The sequence below is a fragment of the Lemur catta genome, chromosome 9 (genome assembly GCF_020740605.2).
Source record: "Lemur catta isolate mLemCat1 chromosome 9, mLemCat1.pri, whole genome shotgun sequence".
Lineage (NCBI taxonomy): Eukaryota > Metazoa > Chordata > Mammalia > Primates > Lemuridae > Lemur > Lemur catta.
Window position 1 is genome coordinate 495116 of NC_059136.1, and position 25318 is coordinate 520433.

Consider the following 25318-nt stretch of genomic DNA (forward strand, 5'->3'; position numbering starts at 1 on the left):
TTCAGTCCTTCAGCGGGAGGTCGCACGGGCCGGGGCCAGCCTGTCCGCGGAGCTGGGTGTTACGTAACCGCGGCCTGCGAGACAAACAGAGCTCGTTGCAGGCCGCGCCGTCCTCGCTTTGGGGGTAGGAGCGGAGCGTCACGCCCGCCTGCCCGCCTCAAGCCCCCAGTGGGGCCAGGCCCTTGGCTCGGCGGGTGGCCGACCCCCCATTTCGCGGATGGGGAAACCGCACGTGGTCGACCCCCATTTCGCGATGGGGAAACTGCGGTCCCAAGAGTAGGTGGCAACTTCCCGTGGGTGCGCGAAGCCCGCGCTGACCCGCCGCAGTGGCCTTTCTGCCCCTGCTGCCGCCCGGCGCCCTGCGCTGTGGTCACAGCCGGCCCGGGGCGCCAGGTCGGAGGCTGGGCTCTCTGGGCCTCCCTCCAACGCCGCTTCCTCCCTGCGCTTCCGGCCCAGACTCGGCTCTCAGGCACCTGGCGGAGATTCCTGGACTTCTCCCCCGGGATCTGACCTCGCGGCCCGGGCGGGGCTCCCAGTCTCAGAGCCCGGACAGGCTCTCCTCCCAGCCGCGGATCTGCGCAGGGACCGGTGGTCTCCGCAGACTGTCTTCCAGGTAGAGCAGGGCTCTGTCAGCTGACGACTCCACCCGCGTCCGGAGGCCCTGCTGGTGTGGCCGCCCTTCTGTGCTTTGAGGCAAATGTCTCAGAAAAGACCCTACACGGTTACTATTTGGACGGAGTTCTGGCCGTGGGGCAAAGTGCCCGTCCTGCAGGTGCGCTGGAACGCCTCGCCCCGCCCGTCCTGCGCCCCGCGGGGTCGGGACTGAGCGCCCCACATACAGGACCTCGCCCCACGCCTGCCCCCACCGGGCCCTCCTCTGGGATCATTTCAGCAGGCCCAGGGCTCTGGGGTGGTGAGATGCGGAGCCCAGTGTTTGGGTCTGGTCACCATTCGACCTAAGCCCGTGGTTTGCCCCGCTGGGCCTCAGTTTCCTCATCTGTACAACAGGGTAAGTGCCCTGCTTTCCAGGGTGGTTAGATGCAGCCATCAGTTTCAGTACAGTTGTAGCTAAAATGCCTGGCCCTGAACGTGGTTGGAGCAGACTCGCCCCCGGAGGCTCCGGGATGGAAAGCAGCTGCTGACAACTGGTTTCAGCTGGGAGAGACCTGGAGCAAAGGGACAGCCACGTGCACGTGGACTCTGACCTACAGGACTGTCACAGAATACACTGTTGTTGTACTAAGCCTCCAAGTTTGTGGCAATTGTTACGCAGACACACAAGGCCAATACGCCAGGTGAGATGCCCAGGCTGGCCGGGCCCTCTCGTGGGATGAAGGTCTGTGCACTTGGAGGCCGGGAGGCTAAGAGAGGAGGGAAGGCCTGGCCGTGGTCCGAGTCACCACCTCTTGGGATGTGCTGCCGGTCCCTTCTCCAGGTGCTTCACACGAATAAACTGTAACTTCAGTCTGTCCCCATTGTATAGATGAGGGAACTGAGGCACTCAAGCACTTGCTGAAGGCAACACAACTGAGAAGAAAGAGAGTTGGGATCTGAACCCCTGGCCAGCAGAGTGGCAGTTCTACTCCACTGACTAGGCATTTGCCCCCAGGGAGCAGGTGACGGAAAGGGTGCCCTGAGGCCTGCCCACGTTCCACAGTTCCGTGTCCGAAGTCCGCAGAGACACATGCGGTCAGGCACAGCTCCCGGAATCTGCAGTCGGTCCTGCGTGCAGTCTCCCCCTGCCAGGTTTTTGGTCATCCTTACCTGCTCCACATCCATTCCTCCTTTTTCTTAGGTCAAGTCTGGGTTTTGCCCTCCCTCCCCCAGCCACTGTGTCCCCTCTCCAGCTGTTAACTGCAGGTGTAACTGGTTTTCCGGTCACCTTTCAGAGTCAGCACCTTAGCAGGCAAGCTGGGCCCAGCACCGGGCTCACTTCTGGTCTCCACCTTCCGCATCTGCGGTAGGAACAGTAACTGCAGTAACAGCGTGAGGTAATCGCTACCATTTACATGGATTTCGTTACTTAGTGCTCATAACCACCTGTGAGTGTTCTATGAGCAGAGCATGCTCAGTTTCCAGAGGAGGAAATCGAGACTTGGGGAAGTCGGGTCGGCCCGCTGGGAGGTGGTGAGCTCCTTCACATGCACATGTGAGCGTGTGTAGCAGGCAGGTGGAGGGCTGGCCAGTGTTGGGTGGACGCTGGCTGTAGGACACACGCAGGGGTGAGTGGGGAGAGGTGGCTGCAGAGGTGGCTCTGTCGATGGCTAGCTGGACAAATGGCGTCACGGCTGAATAACTAAATGGGTGATTGGATGGAAGGGTGGATGGATGGAAGGATGGATATATAGATGGGTGTATGTAGAGATGAGTGACTAGAGTTGCAGCGTGGAAAAGGCAATGAATGCAATGGGGATGTAAGTCTGCAACAAGGAGGTTCCACCAGCTTCAGTCGGATTGTAACGTGAACTTGGGCTCTCGTTAATTCCATGGTCAACTGGAAGACATCCTGCCTAGCCACCTTGGTTGCTTCCCTCGCTGTGGGTCAGACAGGTCCAGCCTGAAAAGCTTCCATTCATTGCACGCAAAGGCACTGCTTGTCCTCCGGGAGGTCCGGGAACATGGAGAATGTCACCACCCTCTGGGCCAAGCCCTGAAGATGCTCCACACGCAGCTAAGAAGAGCATGGAGGCTTGCAGAAAAGTCCGGAAGCAGGTGTTCCATCACAGCTGCCAAAGTGTTGAGGTTATGTCACAGAAGAACAGGGTTGGATCCTAGATTCATTTAAAAATGTGATATTTTGTTCATCATGGAGTTTTTTGCATTAATTTTTAACTTTTAAAAAATATTGCATTGAAATATCATTTCTCTAGATTACTGAGTTTTGGGGGCACTTCCTTAAATTTTGTGCCTGAGTGGTATGCACTTGTCTCACCCTAGTCCTAGACCTAGGAGGCAGCACCAGATTCTGGATTTTCTGCAAGCCTCGCGCCCTGTGCAGCGGGACTTACCCTAGCTGGGCCGGCGTCAGTCCTGCCTCTGGGGAGGAAGCCGTGGACCCCAGAATGCGGCAGCCTCCAGTGGGCTTCTCTCCCGGGCCCCTTCAGTCTCTCCTCGCTCACATAGTCTCACAGCCTGTGCCCCTTGTCTGGCCCTCAGACCCTCTGAGACGCGTCCTTATCTTGCTTGTATCGCCCACCACCCCACGATCCCACCCAGCACCGGCCTCGGGTGGGCTTCCTGTCCTGGCACAGCCCTTCCCCCACCGTCCTCCTCCGCCACGCCCTCCTCGCGCCGTTCCAAACTCCGGCCCAGACGAATCTGTCCTTCACGGAACCCCCTCTTCCTGCATTAATGATCCGCACCTCACACTGTCACGTTCAAGCCTTCACGACTTTGGGGGGTTTCCTGCAGAGCTGCCCGATTTTAGCCAGTGTGTCCGCGTTTGCCCGCGGGTGTGCGTGGTCGGCCCCGGGGTCACAGCCACACGGCGGCTGACTGTTTGGAAATCACCCCCGGTTTCCCGTGTCCGCCCCTCCGCAGGGGAGTGGGGGCAGAGGTTCCCGCGTGCCGGTGCCCACAGAGCCCCGCGCCCTGCGGCGGGGGCGGGAGCAGCAGTCGTGGTCGTCATCTGAGTGGACGGCAAACGGGGACGGCTCCCGCAGGTGGGTGGGTGGCGCTGGGGGGACGGGGAGAAGGGTTTGGAGGGAACAGAGAGAGGAGCGGCTGGGGCCGTGGGGGACCCGAGAGGCAGTGACGAGAGGACCCCCCTCCCCGCCACGAGCAGAACATTCCCGACTCCCCTTCCTGGCCATGAGAAGGGCCTTGGCTATTTCTGGGTCACGAGTCACTTGGTTCTGAGCGGGGGCAATAATTACACGGTGAACAGAGGATTGCGTGTGACCCGACGGGCTGATAAGGGCTTGGGTGAATGAGGAAGGAGCCAGGCAGGGCAGGAGGGAGCCGCAGGGTTTCACCATCGAGCGGTGCGGGTGCCTCTGCCTCCCACGTCCGGGGCCCGCTGCGAGGCCCCACCCCCAGCCACTGGGCCCGCCCACCTGCCACGCCCCAGCCACTGGCCCCGCCCACCTGCTCACCTGCCCACCAGCCACTGGGCCCGCCCATCTGCCCAGTCCCAGCCACTGGCCACGCCCGCCTGCCCCGCCCCAGCCACTGGGCCCGCCCACCTGCCCACCAGCCCCGCCCCCAGCCACTGGCCACGCCCACCTGCCGGCCCGTCTCTCAGACGCTCTTACCCGGACCCCTCGCCTGTCCCCTCCCTCCACCAGGGAGCCTGGGGGTCTGTGCCTTCAGGGACCAGTTTGAGATACTGTCGCTGAGAAGCTCTCTTCGGCCAGTCCCTCTTTCTTCTTTTTTTTTTTTACTTTTAAAACTCGAAGTGAACTTCATATGACATACAATTAGCCGTTCTGAGGCGTATAATTCAGAGTTGTCCCGTGGACTGATCCGATCGCGTCCCCCCTGCCCGTGGCGGGCCCCAGAGGTTCGACCCCGCACGGCCACGCCCGGCCCGCACGGGGGGTCGCCTCTGGGCCGCCCTGCCGGGTGGCGGCGACAGGGCCTGCACGGAGCGGCCACGTGGGGCCCCGGCTGCTGTCCCGGGGCGGTGTCGGTCCCCTGCTCCTCCGCTTCCGCCGGTCCCTCCGCAAGGTGCGGGTGGTGGCTGTCTGCGGCCACTCGGCACCTCCTCAGCCCCGGCTAGTCCCGTTCCGGGGGCGCCCTCCCCGGGCCCGTTCTCCGGGGGCTCTTCGCTCGCGCCGGCGCCCCGCACACGCGCAGTCCCGGCCTTGGCGGTGCCGAGCCCTCCCCCCCGCCCCCCCACCTGGCAAGTCCCCCCCGCCCCCCTCCCCCCGCCTGGCGAGTCCCCCTCGCTCCCCCCCGGGTCCCCCCACCTGGCAAGTCCCCCTCCCCGCCCCCCGGGCCCCTCCCCCCGCCTGCCAAGTCCCCCCCCCGCCCCCCCCGTCCCCTCCCCCGCCCCCCACCCCCCACGGCGCCTGCACCTCCAGGAGCTTCCCCACCCCCACCGTCCCTCCCACAGGGGCCTTTCCTCCCTCGCATCCCCAGGCACTGTCTGTGCCCCCCTGTGACAACGTGGCTCCCGGGGCCTGTCTCTCGGTCACTCAGAGATGGCTACAGCTATTCTTGGGGAGAAGGGCTTGATTCCGGTCCTCTTGCCGTCAGGCCTTGGTGACGTGCTGCCCGCAGAACGCCCTGGGCGCCGCATTTTGGTGTTGAGCCTAAGAATACTGAGTTATAGAAATGCCCCCTGTATTTCTGGAGACAAGATTTGATTTCAGAAGTCACATAAGGCTTTGCCTTAAAGAAGAAATAAATGTGTTAGTTCAAAAGCTGCCTCCTCTCAGGAGGGCGTCTCATTGGTCAATAAAAGCTGCACTTCAAAGAGACAGCTGTAAACTGGGCCTATGGTTCTCACCTGTTTTGAAAGACAAGGCAGGCCTCTTCCTAGAGCCATGGGTTGCCTGAGCTGGCAAGGACCCCGGGAGATGAGAGCTGATCAGAGAGATATGCTAATGCCCAAGCCGGGCCCAGAAGGAGCCATGCGGTTAAAGTAATTAACACAAAGCACAGCTCATGTTGACTTCTGAAATCAGCTCTGTCTCCAAGAACACAATCACCGGAGCCAAGATGTCTTTGTTTTTTGCTAAAGTAATAGCCTTATCAGAAAACTTAGAAGTTTGCCCCAAGAAGATTTTACAACTCATTGTTCCCCTAGTTAGAGTTAGTTGAAGGATCTGTAGTAGCCTTTTAGAAGACTTTGACCCTAAAGCAAACTGCCTGTTAGTATGTAGCCTGTACCTACCCTATATAACACCTGTGTGGAGTTTCAGTCTTGGATATATTTTTGGCGGGAGGAAATATACCCATCCGGATACCCTCCTTTTATCTATTTTCGTAAACCTTTACTTTATAAACTATATCTTTGGCTCTGTGTATTATTATTTCTGTTTCCTACTATTTTTTCATCCTTTGCGATGACCCCTGCCTGAGAGACCCGATCGGAAGAAAAAACCTCTTTGCTGGCAGCGTAGCTAACTCCCTGCAAACTGGCGTGGTCAACTTAGAGACCTGATCCGAAGAAAGAGAAAAAACCTCTTTGTGGGGAGCGTAGCTAACTCCCCGCATTTTGGGACTTCCGCAGCTCGGTCCCCAGAACCCGTACGGCTCCTGCAGAGTCTCCGAAGGGTCACTCCTGGGAGCCACGGGAGAGACGCACCTGGCGACATCAACTTCTGGCCGTGTGCGTGCCGTGGGGACCCCCCCCCCCCCGTGCAGCCTTCGGGTGACTCCAGCCCCCGCTGCTGGGGACGGAAACCTCAGGGGAGACCTGTGCAAGAAGCGCCAGCTGGGCCGTGGCCGCAGAGCTGCGGAAGGAGGAGTGTTCCGGCCACTGGGTTTGGGGTGGCCTGTTCCCGTGCAGCAGGCGACCGGGGCTCCTCCCTGTTGCTCGGCTGGTCCCCAGACAGCGGACGCTGTCCTTGTCACCCTGGATCTCTGTCCCCGCGCAGGGCCTGGCCAGGGGCCAACGCTCAGCCGACATTCCCTGTGTGAACAAATGAAGCCACGGAGCTCACTGTTCACCCTGAGATAGAATAGATTTATTAGCAAGAGGTAATCAGGAAACATATATCTTTACAAAAATGGAAATTTCTTTTTTCCAAACAAGCTGTAAGTGGAAATATTTTAGGACTTGAAATAGAATTCTCATACCACTAGGTATTGCTTACAGCAAGAGTCGTCTGTCTGTGTCGTGGAGCATGCCTGCCACTTCAGAGCTAAGTGTTCTGTGCTGTACGGTGTAAAAAATACGTGGTGATACTCACAGAATAAGCACTACGGTACTATGTTCCTGCCGGGGCACTTCGACAGGACTACAGTGTATGCAATAAAAACACTTGGTTATTGATTTCCTAACTCTACAGTGTGGAACTAGTTTTCACAAGGTGTGCAGACTTGGAGCATCTCAACGTAAGCTTGTAGCGGCCGGTCAGGCAGCTCGGAGAGGAAGAGTGATGTCTCTGTCCCGACTTCCAGTGAACGCCGGGCAGCGGTCGGCCAAGTCAGTGCAGCGACCTCGGGAAGGTCTAGGGCCTCGTCCGGCTGTCCTGGGACGGCTGTTCATGCTACTGGTGTTAATCCTGGGGCAGGAGCCGTGCGGTGCCAGCCGGACGGCAGCGCTGGCACGAGGGTTGTGGCTCTGGACGGAGAGGACTCCCTTCCCTCCAGGTTGCCGGAGACAGATGGGGAGTTTTGAGACCTGCGATTGTGGCTGAAAAAGCTGCTTTGGAAGTTGGCATCACCATCAGCAGGAAGATTCGTCGATGGCCGGACATCAGGGGACGGTGTTACCCCTCCCGCCGCCCTCCCACCCCCACCCAGTGTAACGGCTACGTGGAACATGCTGGGGGACGCCTGGGCGGGGGGAGGACGGAAGCGGGGATGGAAGGCTCCGTGTGCAGGGCTCTGCCCCCCGCCTGAGGGGCGGGCAGTCTGGGGGGGCCAGGGTGCAGCTGCTGGGAGAACCGGGCGCTGCGGGAGACGGGGGCCCGGGCGGGTGGGCAGTCTTAAATGTGCAGAAATCCACGTTCCGGTTCTACAGGAGTCTAAGGACGAGAACGGAGTTGTATTCTTGGAGAAGCACATACTGAGAAGAAAACCCAGAGAAACCAAACGAGTATGTACAGTGTCACGCAGCGTGTCCACGGGAGCCACGGGCCGGGCAGGGCCCAGCCTCAGGTGGGCAGCTTTGGTTCTATCCGGAGAGAGGACTCGTAGAGGCTTTCTTCGTCCATCACGGAAGATTGGTCCAGCAAATACTGGGTCACCTGGGAAAAGGAGAGAGAGGAAGGAGTGGCAGTGTGACAGGTCTCCGTGGCACCGTGACCGTGGACACCGGAGCCTCCTGGGACCCAGGTGCTCCACTGGGGGTCAGTCAGGCGGGCACACGAGGCGGAGCTTTGTCCTAATATAATGTGTCTTAGGATTATTGTTTAGTATTGTCTCAGCATTGAATCATCTATGGTCAAAATCACTGTTGATTGTTGTCTCTTTGAGCATTTGATGGAGTGTTTGAGGCTGGTATTAAAAAAAATCTAGAATGTCATTTCTGGAAGCTGGTGGCAGGTGGTGGGTGCTCACAGTTCTTCCAGTGTTCCTGTGTGCTTGCAACGTGTCACAGTAGAATGTCAGGGTGAAATACATGTAAACATTAGGATTATTAATACACAGCGCTTCCAGGCATTCACCCCAAGAGAAGCCAGGGGACGCTGAGACCACGTGAGGGACGGGTCTCCTTGTTTGGGGCCTCCCATGGCTCGCTCCAAGTGGAGAATCAGGAAGAGTCACTCACGGGAGTTAGATTATTCCCTGGTCCCCTCCCCCACGCGACTCCTGCCCGGTGCTTTGCTGGACCCCTGTTGGCCTCAGCCCCACAGTCTCTCCAGGGCTCACTTATTTGTCAATTGCTTGGAATGGAAGGTGCATTCCCCCCGACAGAAACCCAGAGCAAAAAGAAAAACAAATTATATTTTTTATTATATGTTGGGAACCTTCTGACTCTGTCTGCCTCTCTGAAGGACAGACGAGCTGCCTGCCGGGCCCACAGATGCACGATTATGGCCAATCGCTCATACCCAGCACCTCTAGGACGGCGACTTTAGATGTCACAGTCTGGTTTAACCTACACCCCTTGACAAAGACGCGGCCATTCTATGACCACGTGAAATAGTCTTTTATGCCCAGCTAGTGGCTCTGTGTGAACAGTCCTTTCTAGAACATGCGAGTCTCTATCTCCCCAAGGCTTTGGGGATCCACAGACGGACTGATTCCCTCCATAATAATCACGCTAAGGATCGTTCTTTCTAAGATATTCTGTTTCAGTGGGAGACTGCAGCAAATCCACCACCTAGAAGTTGCATTGTTAGTAACTGTAACCCTGCATCATCTTGCCACACTGTAATATATTTTACTAAACTCTTCTCCTATTGTTGGATGTGTAAGCTGTTTTCAGATTTCCTTGCAATTTTGTATATAAAAGCAATGCTGCAATGAATATATCCTAGGAGATAGCCTTTTGCCTCAACTAAATTTTTTAAACATAAACCCCTGTGTGTAAGATGACTGAGTTTCTTGCTACACTTTAACATGTTTCTTTCCAAAGAGAGTTTACTAATTGCCAACGCTGTCAGCAGAATGGCCTTGTCGCTACTCACTGGTCATTATTTTACTGTAAAAGAAGTTACAGTAAAATTCACTCTTTGTGGTGAATCTGATTCCGAGGCACAGGGGTGTTCGAGCACCTCTGCTCTGTCCCCACAGTGCCGGCTCCAGCCCCCCAGTTTCCAAGGACCCCCCTCACCACGCCCTCAAAACCACCTCCCTCGGCCAGCGACCCCTTCGCAGAGACAAGAAACCCGCTGTTCCTCAGGCCTGCCGAGTGCCCTGCATCGGGAAAAGTGATGCTTTTATAAAGCGCTTTGCAGACTGTCGTAGTTAATCACCCAGAACAACCCATCCTAGGTTGGTGTAAGAATCTCGTTTTTCGGATGAGGCAGGGAGGTGCTTTGTAAGAAGCTGACAGAGCTGGGGAGTGGCGTTGGCAGGACTTGAACCCAGCTCTTCCCTGGGCGACTGAGGGAAGCTCTGGGTGGGGGGGGGGCTGAGGCAGAGGGAGACACCGAGCGGCCTCTGGTTTGCGCCGCGGACGCCCCTGAGCCCAGCCTGCCGGGCGAGGCCCCGGTGCTTTGAGCTGATGGATCTGGCGTGTGACCTCGTCACTCGGACCTCGGTGTCCATCCTCACAGCAGCCCCAACGCTCAGTCCCCGCCAGACCATCAGAACTGTGGTCCTTCCTTTTTTAAAAAATCATATTTTCATTTCTTTTAACTTTTAAATTAGTCCATATCTTATTCTAGAGTAACATTTGTACGTCATTTAAAAGGCCAAGTAGTATTAAGCGGCTCATAATGAAACACAGTGGTTCTCTGTTTCCCTTCCCGAGCCCCCAGCCTGGCTCTCTAGAGATAACCATTTTCCGTTCCTGGAGCAGAAGTCTCCAGCCCGTGATTATTTCATTATATGTCACAATGTAATAATAACAGAAATAAAGCACACAATAAAAGTAATGTGCTTGAATCGTCCCCGAACCATGCCCTGCCCCCAGTCCGTGGAAAAACAATCTTCCATGAAAACGATCCCTGGAGCCAATAAGCGCAGCGCAGCAGCCATGAGCCACCGTGGCCGCCGGGCACGTGAGACAGGGCTTGTCTGAACTGAGGTGTGACGTGGAAAATACACACCGGATTTTTGAAAATTTAGTGTGAATGAAAATCTAGCATCTCAATCTCCTTTTAGATTGGCCACATGTTAAGTCGACAATCTTTTGTATACGCTGTGTTAAATAAAATATATTAGTATAGTTAATTTCACCTATTTTTTTTTTTTAAATGTGGTCCCAGGACATTTACTATCACATATGTAGCTTGCAGTGTGCTTCCAGAGCACAGCCCTTGCTTCAGACAGTTCTCCTCGCGTTCATGTCTGTTTTCCTACGTTACATGTTCTCACTGTTGTCTGTTTTCCTGCCAACTTTGTATTTAAAAAACGTTAGCACCTACAGAAACAGCACATATGGACATATCCCTGCTTGTGGGCAGAACCATCAGTGGGTAAATACTTCATCCGGGCACCTGCTAAGAACAAGGACGTCCTCCGACGTCACAGAGTCACTGTCACACCCAAGACACTCCATGCTGACACCATAATGCCATCTGGTGCACAGATCATAGTCACATTTCAAGTGCCCCGAATGACCTTTACAGCCATGGTTTTAGAAGCCCAGGGCCTGACGGACGTTTGCGCTGCGTTTGGGTGTCGTGTGTCTAGTCTCCTCTGGCCTGGAGCGGCGCCCTGTGTTCAGATGTGCACCTGTGCCATGTCCTTCCTGACACTGACATCCACAGATGTATCTCTTCTTTTAGAGAGAGGGGTCTTGCTATGCTGTCCAGGCAGGCTCAAGCAATCTTCCTTCGTCCCAAGCAGCTGAGACTACAGGTGTGAGCCGCTGTGTCTGGCTCTCTGGTACCGTTTGAGGAGCACACGCAGTGGCATGTTGGAACTGGCTCGTGCCAGCGTGTAAGGGCTGCCTGTTAGCCTCTATTCCCAACTGTTTTCAGTGATGTTAAGTTGGTAGCTTGAAACTGGCCCTGCTGGCCGCACTGACACTACGGAAACCGGCAGGGACAAGGACCTCTTCCTTGACCCCTCGTCAGGCTTCTCTGAGCCCTCTTCTTCCCTAGGCTCCTGGGCCGGCCCTTAGCGAGAATCCCGCTGAGTTACCTTAGCAAGAATCCTCCCTCTCCCCCTTCTTAAGAATTGACAGAGTCTCACTCTGTTGCCTGGGCTGGAGTGCCATGGTGTCATCACTGCTCACAGCAACCTCACACTCCTGGGCTCAAGCGTCCTCCCGCCTCAGCCTCCCAAGTAGCTGGGACACCAGGCACGAGACACCACACCTGGTTAATTTCTCTGTTTTTTGTAGAGATGGGGTCTCATTATGTTGCTTGGGCTGGTCTTGAACTCCTGGCCTCAAGGGATCCTCCTGCTTCAGCCTCAAAAGTGTTGGGATTACAGGCTTGAGCCACTGTGCCTGCCCCGCCATTGATATCTGATCAAATTCCTCATTCCCCACCCTTGACCGGTAAGTCCTTGCCTGCCTTCAGCAAAAATCTAGTTAGGCCAGTTTAGCAGGATTCCCCTGCCCTTGGTGCCTCCTCCGGGAGCTTCCATCCATCCACTGCCTGGTAGCTGCAAACCCCACTTGTCCCTCGTTGTTTTCAGAACTGAGTTTAATCTCTCTCCCCTGCTCATTTCTTTTCTTTTTTCCTCTTCTCTTCTCTTCTCTTCTCTTCTCCTCTCCTTACTCTTTTCTTCTCTTTTCTTTTCTTCTCCTTGAGACAGGGCCTCTCTCTGTCACCCAGGCTGGAGTGCAGTGGCTCCAGCATCCTCCTGCCTCAGCCTCCCGCGCAGCTGGGACTGCAGGCGCCACCACGGCACCCGGCTCTGCGGCAATGGTGTTGAACAAAGCCCTCCTCAGCCTGTCTACCCCGCGCTGCACAGTCTTCCTGAGCACGTCAGGACTCGGCCCCACCCTGTGGGCCAGCGCGACCGCCGCTCGCACACCACCAAGCTACAGGCCGGTCGGCTCGTGGAATGTCCCGGATTTTGGATTTGTCTGTTGGCTCCTCCTGATTAGATCCAGGTTAAACTTTCTGACAGGTGCACAGGTGACCTGTAGCCCATGTGCCCATCCTCTCTGTGTGTCCACACTCGACGTCCAGGGCTTCCTGGGCCTTCCTCAGCCCCCCACCTCCCTGCTTTGATTCTTCTAGGGCTGTGACCGTCACCGGCCACGGTATGTTCTCTGCCTCTGAGTCTGTCTCCCCCCAGACCTGCAGGCTCGGGGGGACCAGTTTACCTGTTTCTTCCCTGCTTTGCCCAGGGCCACCCAGGGCCTGGCACACGGGACTGGCCCAGGGACTGCGTGTCGGGTGAGAGGATGAGTGAAAAGGGCCCCCCAGTCGGCCGCTGGTGCTTCCCTCTCTAACGTGGCTGTCGGGTGTAAGCCAGGTCCTGAGGTCATGGAACGTGGCAGGAAACAAGTTTTTAAGGAACAAATCCCTGACAAAGGGAAGTAGCAGAGGAAAACTAAGAGTGTGGTCTCGTGTGCCTGGGGTGTCTGGGGCTGGAGTCCCCGTGAGCTGCAAACCGGGGGCCAGGACGCCGCCTGCAGAGAACCGGCCACGGGGCAGGAAGGAAAGGCCACGGCAGGGGGAGGGTCACGGGGCAGGAAGGAAAGGCCACGGCAGCGGGAGGCCAAGAACCTGCCTTGGCAAAGCTCAGCTGCTTTATCAGTGAAACGGGGCCATCGGTGCAGGGTTTGAATAAAGACACAAGACTGATGTGCCGACCACGCCCTACACTGCCCTGTGCTCTTCCAAACATCCACATTAGTCCAAGTCTGTGGCCTCCTTTCGGGGTGTCCCACCCTCTTAGGACAAGGTCCCAGATCCTCTCAGGCGTCCCCTCGTCCCAGCCAGTTCAGGCCGGTCGGATGCTGCTCCCTGCAGCCTTGGGGGCTCCGCACCCCTCAGCCTCACACGGGCCTGTCCCTCTGGAGCAAGCTGTGCCCCCCCAACCAGAAACTCCTGGGGTCTCCAGCAAGGCCCCCCAGCCCCTCTGACCCGCACTCCACCCCCCGCCTGTTTCTGGGGGTGCAGGGTGTCTCTTTGGGCTTCTGCAGCCAAAGGCTGAAACAAGCCAAGAGTCCGTCGGAGGGAGGACGGCTGAATCCGGGTTTCTCCGCAGCTGTGAGGGGGGGTGAGAAGACCTCTGGCCTAACGGGGCCGTGATCCCTAAGACGCATTATTAAGGGGAAAGGCCGGGGACACCGAGCAGGGCACAGGGTGCCACGTCGTCGTAGGAAAGTTTGTCTGTGCTCATGGCCTGCCTGTGGACGCCGACACAAGAAGCTGGTGACACTGCGCCTTTGGGAGGGGACCTAGGCAGCTGGGGGCCGTGTCACGGTGTGCACCTTTGTATCTGTGACTTTTGTGACTTGTGAGCTTGGTGCCTTTTTAAAAGAAGATGCTACAAACCCCGTCTCTCTTGCCCTGGGGAAGATCAGGCGTGATTATAAACCACCCGTGGCCGTAAAATCAGGCAAGACTCTCAAGACAATCCCTTTCTGACCAGGGGTACAGGGAACAGGGAAGCCCTCCTGACAGGCCGGTGTGGGCGGGGACGGGGCGGGAGGTGGCCGCCGGGGCGGGACGTGGGCCGCTTACCTTGGCTTGGTGCTCTATTTTGTAGGCGGTTTGCTGGAACTGGCGGATCTCCCTGATGATGTGGGAAATCTGTGGGAAGGACGGGGGGTGTTAGGGGACAGTTTCCTCCCTTGGTGCCACCCCCCACTTCGCAGAGCCAAAGGGGTTGTCGACGCTAAGCGTGAAACCCGTCTCTCAACTCCATACACGGAGCCTTCTGGAAGGCGCCGCTGAGCCATGGTGGTTTTTCTAAACCAGCAGGCTGCTCCCGAGACCTGTCAGGACCTGCGGGCTAGTTACTCTACGGGATCGAGAGGGAAAAACCTTCTCTCAGTGGCGTGAGCTGCCCCACACCCCCGAAACCAACCCCCGGGGCCCCCGCAAAGTCGAAGGCACCCGCCACCTCGCGGGACTGAAGGGGGACGGTCAGGCAAAGGCGGCTGGGCCTGCCGAGCTCTCCTGGGGCAGCAGGGCCGGGCCCCCACCCCCGCCAGGGACGCACCATCCTCATCTTGGAGAAGTTGACCAGGCCGTCCTCCGTGTAGTTGGGCGTCCCCTCCTCGATGAAGGCCAGGTCGGTGAGGTACATCCCCAGGTACGGGACACAGGGCGGGTCGCAACTTGGAAGCAAATGGCATTAACACGGGTTTGCACTAGGAAAGGGCCTTCCGCCAGGCACAGAACACCCCGCGCCCCCCGCTTCGCTAGCGGCCCAGGCTGCCATCCACCAAGACCGACCGTCACTCCGGGTCTCGGACGGGCAGCGGGGTCTGAGTGTCGGCACGGGGGACGGGGGGCCTCTGAGCCGTGTCTTCCTCCCCAGCCGGGAGGCCCTCCCTGCCCCGCCACCTCCGTCCCTGTCAGAGTCCCTGGGCCGTGCCCAGCCCCCTCCCATTTCCTGTCCTCCTGTCCTCCCTCCGCAGAAACTCCCACACAGATCCCACCCGACCACCTCTCAGAGGGCTCTGCGGCCCCGTCCCCGCCAGTCACACGCCCCGGTCTCTCTGCGCACCGAGACCCCTCCTCTGCCTCACCGGCATCTCCTCCCGCCAGGCCCTGGGCTTGGGGTGCCAGGCTGGGTAACTCGCCCCCTGAGACCACCTTCCCGGAAGCAGCTTCTGGGCGGGGGACTGGTGACAGTCTCCACAGTTGGTGACTCTCGGGGACTGCACTTTTGGGCGATGGGCCCTGGGAGTGACGTGTGGCCCTGAAGTAAGCCCGGCCTGCTCCTTCGCAGCGTGTTCCGGTGCCCGGGGGGGTGGGTGCTGGGCCAGGCCCCTGGGGTCTGCCATGGAGTCCTCAGCCCCTGTCCCCTGGCCAGGCTCCTTCTAGCTCCTCGGGGGGCTCCTGGCAGGGTGCTCTGCAGCTGTCCCAGCTCAGCACCCAGATGCAGGCGGGGTTGCCCAGCACAAGGCGGGTGACCCTCCGGCCCAGCCCCCTCTGTCTGCGTGACCCTCTGGCCACTCTGCAGGGGGGTGGGGAGGCGGGTAGAGCAAGCTGTCGGCTGCTGCTGCTGTGTGACCCCGGGCCAGCCCTTTCCCTCTCTGGTCCTCAGGCTCCCGTGGGCAGCAGCACTGGTGCCCTCCACCGTTCCCTTTTTGAACAAGCCGCAGCCGGTCCCAGAGCCACGGCGGCAACGGCGGCTCGGCCAGGCCTTGGCGCCTCTTGCCGTTCTCCCCACGGCTGCTGAGGCCGCTCGTGCGCAGGGAGAGCGCACCGTTTCCCGGGACGTAAAAACTTCCTCCTTATTTAAATTTATGTTTGGGGAAAGTGAATTGATTTAAAGGAGGCGATGAAGTGAACACAGACAGCTGGCACAGGGGTGTGACAGTGTCATGAGGGAGGTGACGCCTGGCGTCAGGGACACGGTGGATGGAGTGTTTTCCAACCCGAGGTCTAAACCCTTCTGTGGGTGTGGACATCAGTTTAGAGAGTGCAGACCGGATTAAAGGAAAAGTGAAACAGAAAATACCAGCTCACTGCGTGGAATGAAGGTAACTCGCTGGGGATTTTCTTCCTGCTGTGCTCGGTGCTTTGTTTACTTTTTACTGTGGGTTGTGACACAACAGGTGAGGGTCACCCGGACCCCTGGGGACGGCTCTGGGTCCCTGCAGCCCTGTGGGGCCGTGGCTGCTACGTGGGCAGGGCTTTGCCTCCCTCCTTCCACGCCCGGGTCTGTGGGGCCGACGCAGGACGAGTCCAGAGCTCCAGGCTGCGAGGTCGCGGCAGGTTCTGGGAGGTTCCGGGAGGTGCTCGCCCCCTGTGCCCGGCCGTCTGCGTGTGCGGGGACAGCCAGGCAACCCCGAGTGCTCTGGCATGGAAGGGGGGGAGGGGAGGCTGGGTGATCCGGGATTCGGGGGGTTTCTGAAGGACTCACGGGGTCTGTGCCCACCCAGACCCGTGGGGACGGTCACTCAGAGCATTTCCCCTGGTGTTTGTGGGGACCCAGATCCAGCTGTGATTAGGGGATGGATTTGCAGGTGGTGCCTCCCGGTCCCAGGACTGACCTCTGTCCCTGTCACCACTTCCAGAGGGAGGGGCCTCGCTGGAGGGCAAAGGTCACCCAGCCTCGCACACAACCAGCCCCACCAGGGCCACGGGGGCCAGGCCTGGGCTTGCAGAGGGGACGGTGGGGGCCACAAGGGCACCCTGGCCTCTCCCCGGGGGGTCTGGCCTGCCCTTGGCTGGTCTCTCCAGCAAGGTGACTCGAGGGTGGCAGAGTCGTCACACACCTGTCGCTGACAGTTCAGTGAGCAAAGTGCCCCAACCCCATCCCAGAAGCTGCTTCCGGTTTCTGGGCGGGGGGGCGGGGGGGGGACCTGGTGGTGGCACAGCGGTGGCTGGTGACAGCTGGCGTCCTGGCCTTGCCTGCGGTTGTCTGGAGCCCCCGAACTTGACGTTTCTTCCTACCCAGAAGTTCCTGACAAGGCCACGCAGGACACAGAGACTCCGTGGTGCCTGTCACCGACAGCCAGAGCCGCTGCCCCGCCTGCTCTCCGCGGAGCCCCAGGATGCAGGCCCCAGGGGTGGGGCATGGGGCCCACTCTCCCGTCTCCCCGCGCTGCCCCCCGGGGCTGGTCACACTCCCTGGCAAGTGTCTGCTGGCCGCGGGGTACCCCCTTCTGCCTTGAGGCCCACTTGGGGCTGGGCTGTGCTGAGTCCCCTGGGCTCAGGGATTCCTGCGACTTTGGAAACAATCGCAGTGCGGGGGGCGGGGGGGAGTCCAATCCTGCCTTCTGCCGGGCGGCACCCCGCCTCGCCGCGCGATCAGGAAGAGGCTGGGCTTCGCTGTGGGGTCCCCCAGAAAATCAGGGTAGAGACAGACACTTGGTCCTGCTGAGCCCCTGAAATTCAAGAACCGCAGTCTTGGAGCTCATCATGTCCACACAGATCGTGGATTTTCGCCCACGTAAAGGACGAGGGTGGCCTGGCAGCAGCTGGCCACACACCCTCCACAGCTGCTCCCGTCCCCAGTTCAGGGGACAGAGACAGGCCTGGGCTGCAGCCCAGCAGCCGGCCCCAGTTCCCCGAAGTCGGGACGTCCTGCTCAGATCGCAGAGGGGCCGACGCGCACAAGTGTGCCGGGCCGAGGTCAGAATCGACCCCGACAGAACCGGGGCCACACTTCACTGCCAGCTTTAGTTCTCGGCCACATTTTTGTTGCATGGAACTGTGGGAAGGTTCCGGTCTCTGGGAGGCTGAGAGGAGGGGATGGTCTGGGGGCTTAGGCTCAGCGAACGAGGAGAGGAAATAAGGTCCCTCTTGGGGACCAGCGGGGACACCTGGCAAAAGCTGTAGGTGGCCGGGGGACAGTGAGGAGAGAGTGGCCGGGGACGGGGTGTGGGTTTGGGGTGGGGTCCTGCTGGGAAAGGCGCTCACACGGGGAACCAGACAGGGGACGACAGTCAGGATGGGGACTCTGGGACAGAAGGGGGACCACACAGGCAGTGGTGGTGGCGGACAAGGAAGCCACATGAAGGAGGTGGATGCGGCCGTGCCCGGGGGGTCTCGGGGGCGGCAGGTCCCCACACGCAGGGCCCCGGGAGCCCAGGCGGAAGAGGGTGCAGGACAGCACAGGTCGGGGGGCGTCTGTCTGGGGACACAGACAGCGTGGGGACGGTCACGGCAAGGCACACGCAGCTGGCCAAGGACAGACACGTGTGGCAGGAAGGGGACAGAGGCGGCTGGTGGGGCTGGCGGGGCGGGGGGAGCGGCGTGTCAAAGCTGCCGTCAGGGGCTGGAGGTTTTGCCGGCCCCACCCCCAGGGCCCCGGGACGGTGAACCCCAGTGGGTTCATGCGACCCCTCCAGGGAGGGGCAGCTTCCTGAGCTCTATGGGGACTCGGGACCCCAGGGGTCCCCCAGGTCTGGTGCGTGGCCATCGGGCCAGGAGAGGAAGGGACGTCCGGTCAGTGCAGGGAGGGCAGAGAGGTGCGGGTGCCTGGGGCGACCCCGTGTTTCACAGGCCACGGCGTGGGCAGCGGGTCCCTGCAGCCTCAGGGTGCCGCCTTGGAGGCCAGTATGGCCCCCCCCTGCTGTGCAGCCCGGGGCCGCCCCCACCAGCTCCTCAGCCTCCCGCCCCGAAAAACAGGAGGGAGGAGCTGCCCCCTGTGGACACGTGGCCAAGCCTGCAGGTATTTCTGGAGGGGCAACATCAGCGTCTTGTGGGCAGAGGCCACGGATGCTGCCGACGGAGCCACACGCACAGGACGGTCCCCGCGGCAGAGCGTCTGCCGCCTGCCCCGTGATGGGGAGCTGGGGCCAAGGCCACCAAGTGCAGGACAGCCGGGGTGTGCCCGGCAAGCGCCCGGAATGATTATTGGTAAAACCGTTATCAGGTTTTCTTTTGCTTCCCAGACGCCATTGTCTGTAAAATGCACAGCGCTTTGAGGATTTGCCATCCGGTGGAAAAGACGCACAATCACACCACACACCGACACTAAGGAACATGCCGATGTCAGGTCTGTAAAACCGTTAACACACGTGCATTTTAGAGCCAAGGACCCTGGCACCACCGTCATCCTCGCCACAGCCACCGTGCTCCGGGCTCCCGCGCTTCGCCTGAGAAGTGTCGCCAAACCCTGGGACGCCACCCTGGGGTCCGGGAGGTCGGGGGGAGGTCTGGGGGTCTTCGGGCAGACAGAGGGACAGACAGACAAACAGGCCTCCTCTCTGGCGTGGCACAAGGTCCTCTGCAATCGGGGCTATGATTTAAAAAATAACAATGACAAAATGACACACACTTACTTTTTCAGAGCTTCTCTGAGATTCTTAAATCTGCCCTCTGATGACACAAGCTTTTGGAGCTTATCAATCAGAGCTTTGGTCTAGAAGGAACAGAAGCATTTACTGACACATGGCACGCCCAGGCCCGGCTCGGCCCGCGCCACCACCACCATGCTGCCCTCCAGGCTGCGGATCTGGGACTCCCTGGGCTGGGACCCTGCGCCGGACTCCCCAGGGGTCCTCGCTCCGTGGCCTGTGCTCACCCATCTCCCAGAGGCAAGGGAGCGGGAGTGAGGACCTGAGTGAGGACTTGGGCCTGGACACGCTGTGGGCTCCAGGGCCGGTGGCTGGGAAGGGCCTGGTGGGGCCGCCGGGAGCTGCACTCAGAGCAGGGGGGCTGGTGTCTTGTCAGGGTCTTCCCCACAAACTGCACCCAAGGGACGGGACCCTCTGCTCGCACCTTCCCTCTCAGGTACCAGCAACGCCACCAAATTTAAGAGTCAGGAATAAAGACGGCAGATGGACTGACCATCAGAGAAAGCCCGGGGTGGGGGGGACCCTGGCAGAGGGGTTTGCAGGTGACCCGCCAGGCCCAGCACACGCTCGGCTGGGGCAGAGTTTGGTGGCTGGAGTTTGGAGGGACAGATGTGTCCCACGGAGAGCGGCCGGGTGGGGTCTGACTCTGAGCTCTGTGAGGCCCTGAGCAACCTCGCTCATGCGGTGGCTCGAGAGCACATAAACTTCCTTCCAGCTCCACTTCTCAAAATCTGGAACGTGGCTGGGAATCCACACCAGAGAGCAGCCACATGCCAGGCCACGCCACCAGAGTGCCCGTCGGCCCAGAGGGACCCAGAGGCCAAGCACACGCCCGCCTTGGGGGGGATTTCCAGCTGAGAAATCCACCTGCCGACAGTGACAGTCCGAAGTCACTCTGGCGGAGGCGAGGTCAGCGTGTGCTCCCCAAGAGGACGACGGTGGAGCACCCCGTGCCAGTGGGAGGAGCCCGGGCACCTTTGTGTCCCGACCCTGCCAGAGCAGTGTGTCCCGTGTCTGGGGACACAGACACGCAGCAGCACAGCACGCCACGTGGGACAGGCGGGTGGTTCTGCTCAGAGGCCCGGCAAGGCCGGGACGTGCAGCCCAATCTCTGCCCGGGGCCCTCCCAGAGCGGCTCCCTTCTTATGCTTTTCCACCCACCTGACACGGCTCAGGTCAGACGTGGGGCTGAGTCGGGAGACTGGGGCCTCCCCAGCGTCTGTCACCCACTCCCGCAGGGCGCAGGCAAGTGGCCTCTCCTGTCCCTCGCCTGGCCTCAGCTTCCTCCTCTGGAGGACGGGAGGTGGGCCCAGGTGGCCCTGGGGGAGGACTAGCTCAGAGATCCCGGGGCCGTGGGAGACACAGAGGCTGATGGAGAGGCCCCTGTGGCCCACAGCTCCGGGTGGTGTCCCCCGGGGAGCAGCACAGTCCTGCTCAGGGACGTCACCACTAGATCCACCCCAGAGGCAGTTCTGTTTCCTCCTGGGGTTTTGTTTGTTTTGCAAAGACGATGGGGAGAGGGGTGGAAAGAAGAAGGGAGAAAGGAAAATCCCAACAAAACCTGCCTGACTCCTGCCAGGGGCTGAAAGGGACTGGGGACTCGGACACTTTTCTGCTTTGGGCAAACACGTCCAAGGGAGTGACAAAAACCAGCTGCCGAGGCCGCATCTCAGGCCATCTGAGAAGTGCGGCCACTTAGGTGGGTCACGAGTGTCCGTGGGATACTCGCAGGGACGAGGAGCTGCGCAGACACGACGGCGGCAGGGCTGGTGGCCCGGTGGCAGGGCTGGCGGCCGGTCCAGCGTGCTGGGCAGGGGGAGGCCCAGGGGCCGCCAGAGGCCCCTTTGCTTTCTGGACCAGGCCAGCTGGCCCCGGGTCCTCAATGCCACCCTGCAGCTCAGGCCGGGCCACACGTCCTGACCCTAACTGAGCTTCGTGTGCGTCCTCGAGAACGAAGATGTCAGGACGGCCAAGGTGGGTCCCTCCCAGTGCCACAAGGGGGTGATGCTCGAGACCGAGGCCAAGACATGCAGGGACTGTGGGTTCCAGGAAGCCCCCGGGGGAGGGAACCTGGGGCCTGGCCTGCAGGGCCTGTGGGAGGGATGTCACCACGCCCACAGCACAGGGAGGGGAGAAAGGCGTGCGCCTGGCACGGCCCCCAGACCCTGCCAACAGCCCGTCTGGACCTCAACAGGCCAGCTCAGCCTGGGTGACCTGGGGCTTCCGCAGAGCCTGCGCGAGCCCTGGCGTCGGGAGTTCACGGCCGCCTGTGCCGTGTGTGCCTGTGGCCCTAGGCTCCCAAACTCCGGCCTCCGTCTTTCCTGGGGCCTGCTGACAAGAGTGGCCCCTTCCGTGGCCCTTGCCCTAAGCCTGGCATCCTGTGTGCCAGGCAGCAAGAGGCCCAGCCTCACTGGGAAGTCGCCTGGCGTCACCAGGGGCTGGGCTGAGCCTGGCTGCTGAGCGACAGGATTCACGGACAGGCTGCCTGCGTGGCGGGCAGGAGCACGGCTGCTGTGGGGGTGAGGTGGGGTGAGGAGCGGTGAGGAGGGGGAGGTAAAGAGAACAGTGAGGGACACGGTGTGTGAGCCCAGTGTGGTCCCGATGCGACAGGCCCCGGGAGCCCCGGGTCCCGCACAGCCTCCCAGCTGTGGGACCAGACACTGCCGCCTGTCGTCGGTGCCCGGGGAGGTTGTCCGTCCGCCGGCGGTGCCTGTCCAGTCCCCGCACACTCGCAGGCTGGCCGCGCACCTCCCAGGTGCACCAAGGGCATCACCCGCCCCCCGCAGGGAGAGCTGCCCCTCCCCCGGGCAGGGGGCTTTGCTCCCAGGGAGGAGTCTACCTCTCGGTTTTCAGAGTCTTGTTTTGAGTGAAGAAAGATCAAGCCACACTTAAGATAACCAGTGGGTGTCAGGGACCTGCTAACTCTGGTGGCCGAGGGGCTGGTGAGACTGGAGTCCTGGGAAGGGACTGGCAGGACCATCTGGCACCTCCTCGGCCTCCCTGCAGGGCCGGGCTGGGGTCCCCACGCGGCTGGACTCTCTGCCCCAACTCAGGAAGCGTGTTGGGACCCACACGTCCCGCTCTGGGGTAGCAACTGCTCCGGGGACACTGATGTCCCACAGGGCCCACGGCCACGCCTGTCAGCTGGCGTCTGCCCCACGGCCGGCCCGGCCCCCCAGGCAGGCGGCCCCCTGCCCGCACCTGCTTGGAGACTTTGAGCCAGGTCTTCTTGAGCCGGAAGATGGCGCTGCGGTTCATGGACGAGGTGATCTCCAGCACGGCGTTGTAGTTGTGCAGGCAGCGGCAGATGTCAGCCACCGCCACCCACTTCTCGATGGCGCTCACCCTCGCGCCGATGTCCTCGTTGCGGACGATTTCCGAAGCGATCAGGTTGCTGATCTTTAAGCCAACGCGGTGAGACAAGAGACAAGGAAGAGGGATGAGTGGAGAAGGGAAGACAAGCCGTCACGGTCTGCAGGCAGGGAGGGCGAATCGGGGAGCAGCTGGTGGAGCCCCGGGGTCAGGGTAAGCACGGAACACACAGACATGAGGTGTTTTCCTGCGAATTAGCAATAGCCAATCAGCACACGCAAACGAAGAGGAGACTACCCTCAAAATAACAACGGGAATTTGTAAATCACCTGGGAACTTAAGTCAATGCAAACTGTGTAAGATGTTATGTGGGGAAAAAAAGGTTACCAAAGGAAATGAAAGGCTTGAGTGACAGAGAAAGAGACCAAATTCTCAAATGGGCATGCAAATACGTCGTTTTTCTGACAACTAATTGAGTTTAACGTAATCCAATAAAGTACCCAATGGGAGTTTTCTCTAGAGCGTGACCAAGTGATTCTGAAGTTCACCGAGAAGAATAAAGTGAAGAAGAGCCACGTTCTGATGGAATCTTCCCTGGCACCACCAGGGCTTGGACAGGACACGCACTTTGCGGCATCATGGGCTGACCCCCGAGGTCTCCCCGGACTCGGCCGCCTGCCGACAGCCACACCTGCCAGTCAGCGCAGGCCGGGGGTGGGGGGGCCAGAACCAGAACTGCCAGGGGCCTGGGCAGCAGGAAGCACCAGACTTCCTTGTACATTTCTGTGCAGCTTCCTATGAGTTTATAATTGTTTTCAAATAAAAAGTAAAAATAAAATAAAATAAAAGGCTGGGCGCGGTGGCTCACGCCTGTAATCCTAGCATTCTGGGAGGCCAAGGAGGGAGGATTGCTTGAGGTCAGGAGTTTGAGACCAGCCTGAGCAAGAGTGAGACCCTGTCTCTACTAAAAATAGAAATTATCTGGCCAACTAAAAATATATATAGAAAAAATTAGCCGGGCATGGTGGCGCATGCCTGTAGTCCCAGCTACTCGGGAGGCTGAGGCAGGAGGATCGCTAGAGCCCAGGAGTTTGAGGTTGCTGTGAGCTAGGCTGACGCCACGGCACTCACTCTAGCCCGGGCAACAGAGCAAGACTCTTGTCTAAAAAAAAAAAAAAAAAGTAAAAAAGTCAAAAAAACACTACTTGTTATTTTAAAAAAGGTGGTAAAAGGACATTTAAGGATGAATAAAAATTATAAGGCTTTCCCACCAAGAAATCTTCTGAAAAATGACTTCTAAAGCATGTACATCAAGGAAATATGTTTGGGCTCACGCCTGTTGCCCCAGCACTGTGGGAGGCCAAGGCAGGAGGATCACTTGAGGCCAGGATTGGAGGCTGCAGTGCGCTGTGATCTCACCGCTGCACTCCAGCCCGGCGACAAAGGCTGGATTGCAAAACTACTTAAGAATGGAACTACTTCCTGCTTAAGAGTCAGGAAGGAATGAAAACACAAGCTAGTACCTGCATTATGCCAATTACTTGAAATTTTTTCCATCAAAAGAACACTGAACTTAAAAATAGTTTTCCCTAACAGTTATACTAATTTTTAAATGAACAGATCAGTCAAATCTTCCAGAGAAAAGAGGTAACAGGAACACCTGCCAACTTAGCCCACGCAGCCAACTTTGCCTTCACAGCACAGCAGAGGTGGCTGAAACCAGAAACGCAAATCACACGCCCGCTTGGTTAACGTGCCACACTGGGTTTGTCCCTGGGACGCAAGGGTGTTGGAATATTAGGAAAAACGTTTAACTGTCATTTACCATAGCGATGGATTAGAGGAGAAAAATCACCCGACCACCTCAATATACTATACGTACAAAAATCTGATACAATTCAGTGTTCATTCGTGGTAAAAACCATTAGCACACAGGGAATATCATAGAAAGGAAGTTTTAAAAACTTGGTAAAGAAACGAACATCACCCTACGTGGGAAACACTGGACGCTTCCCTCTAGCACCAGGCACAAGGCGCACCCTCCCCGGTTCTGTCCCGGTCCTGGAAGAGACGGGCTCGGGTGACGCGGTCAGGCACCAGCCTGCGGTGCAGGGCGGGGGACCCTGCGGTCCTGACCCTGGCACCTTGCTGGCCTTCCCTGGTCCTGGCCCTGGAGCTGGAGCCCCGGCCGGCACTGCCGGCCGCGAGGACAGGGAAGCAAGGGCCAAGGGCTGGGGAGCAGCAGCCAAGTGTTGCGTGTTTCTAATGCCGAGCTGAGGCTAAGCCCCAGAAGCGTGACAGGGAGGACTTCATTCCTTCCCTCCCTCCCACTCTCTCTGCCGCAGGTTCGTCAGGAAACCTGGCCGCAGAGTGACCCCTCTGGTGACCTCAGGAGCCAACACTGGGCTGACCTTTCAGGGGTCAGCCCCACTAGCGGAAGAAATGGGGACGCAGCTGATGCGCCCAGCCCAGGGCCGCGTGGGGAGTGGGCCTGAGGGGACCCGGGGTCTGGTTGCAGTGGGGGCACAGCCTGCTCCCCACCGGCCTCTCGACGTCCCCGGAGGGAACACCCCGCAAAGGCGCGGCTGCCGGTACTCACGTCGTTGAAGTGCTTGGTGGTCTTCATGATGTACGGGGTCCTCTCGTTCTTCTCCAGCTTCATCCAGCCCTGTCCGAAGAATTCCCTGCGGGGAGGGGGGACCCGGGCGGGCGAGGTGAGGCCCGTGTTTCCGATTTCAGGGCTTCCTGGCTTCTCTGCGCTTTGCGGCTGTCATTTCTGGGGAAGGAACTTTCTGGAGAGGAAGGAACCCCCGGCTGAAGTCTAGCTCTGCCTCTACCCACTGCGTGGCTTTGGGCACAGCCTGTCCATCTCAGGGCCTCAGTTTC

The 25318-nt window shown here is 59.3% G+C and overlaps 1 protein-coding gene across 2 annotated transcripts in view; it reads right to left on the reverse strand.

The window, feature by feature from the left end:
• Positions 1-7639: 7639 nt before the first annotated feature.
• Positions 7640-25318, reverse strand: part of RASGRF1 (Ras protein specific guanine nucleotide releasing factor 1) — a 78501-nt gene continuing 60822 nt past the window's right edge. For both annotated transcript variants that reach the window (XM_045561038.1, XM_045561039.1), the window contains 6 exons: positions 25032-25116; positions 22322-22519; positions 19106-19185; positions 14362-14479; positions 13881-13949; positions 7640-7862 (listed from right to left, as the gene is read on the reverse strand). In XM_045561038.1, coding sequence (XP_045416994.1) covers positions 7770-7862; positions 13881-13949; positions 14362-14479; positions 19106-19185; positions 22322-22519; positions 25032-25116 — 643 coding nt within the window. In that variant the 3' untranslated portion in view covers positions 7640-7769. The remainder of the gene's footprint in view (positions 7863-13880; positions 13950-14361; positions 14480-19105; positions 19186-22321; positions 22520-25031; positions 25117-25318) is intronic.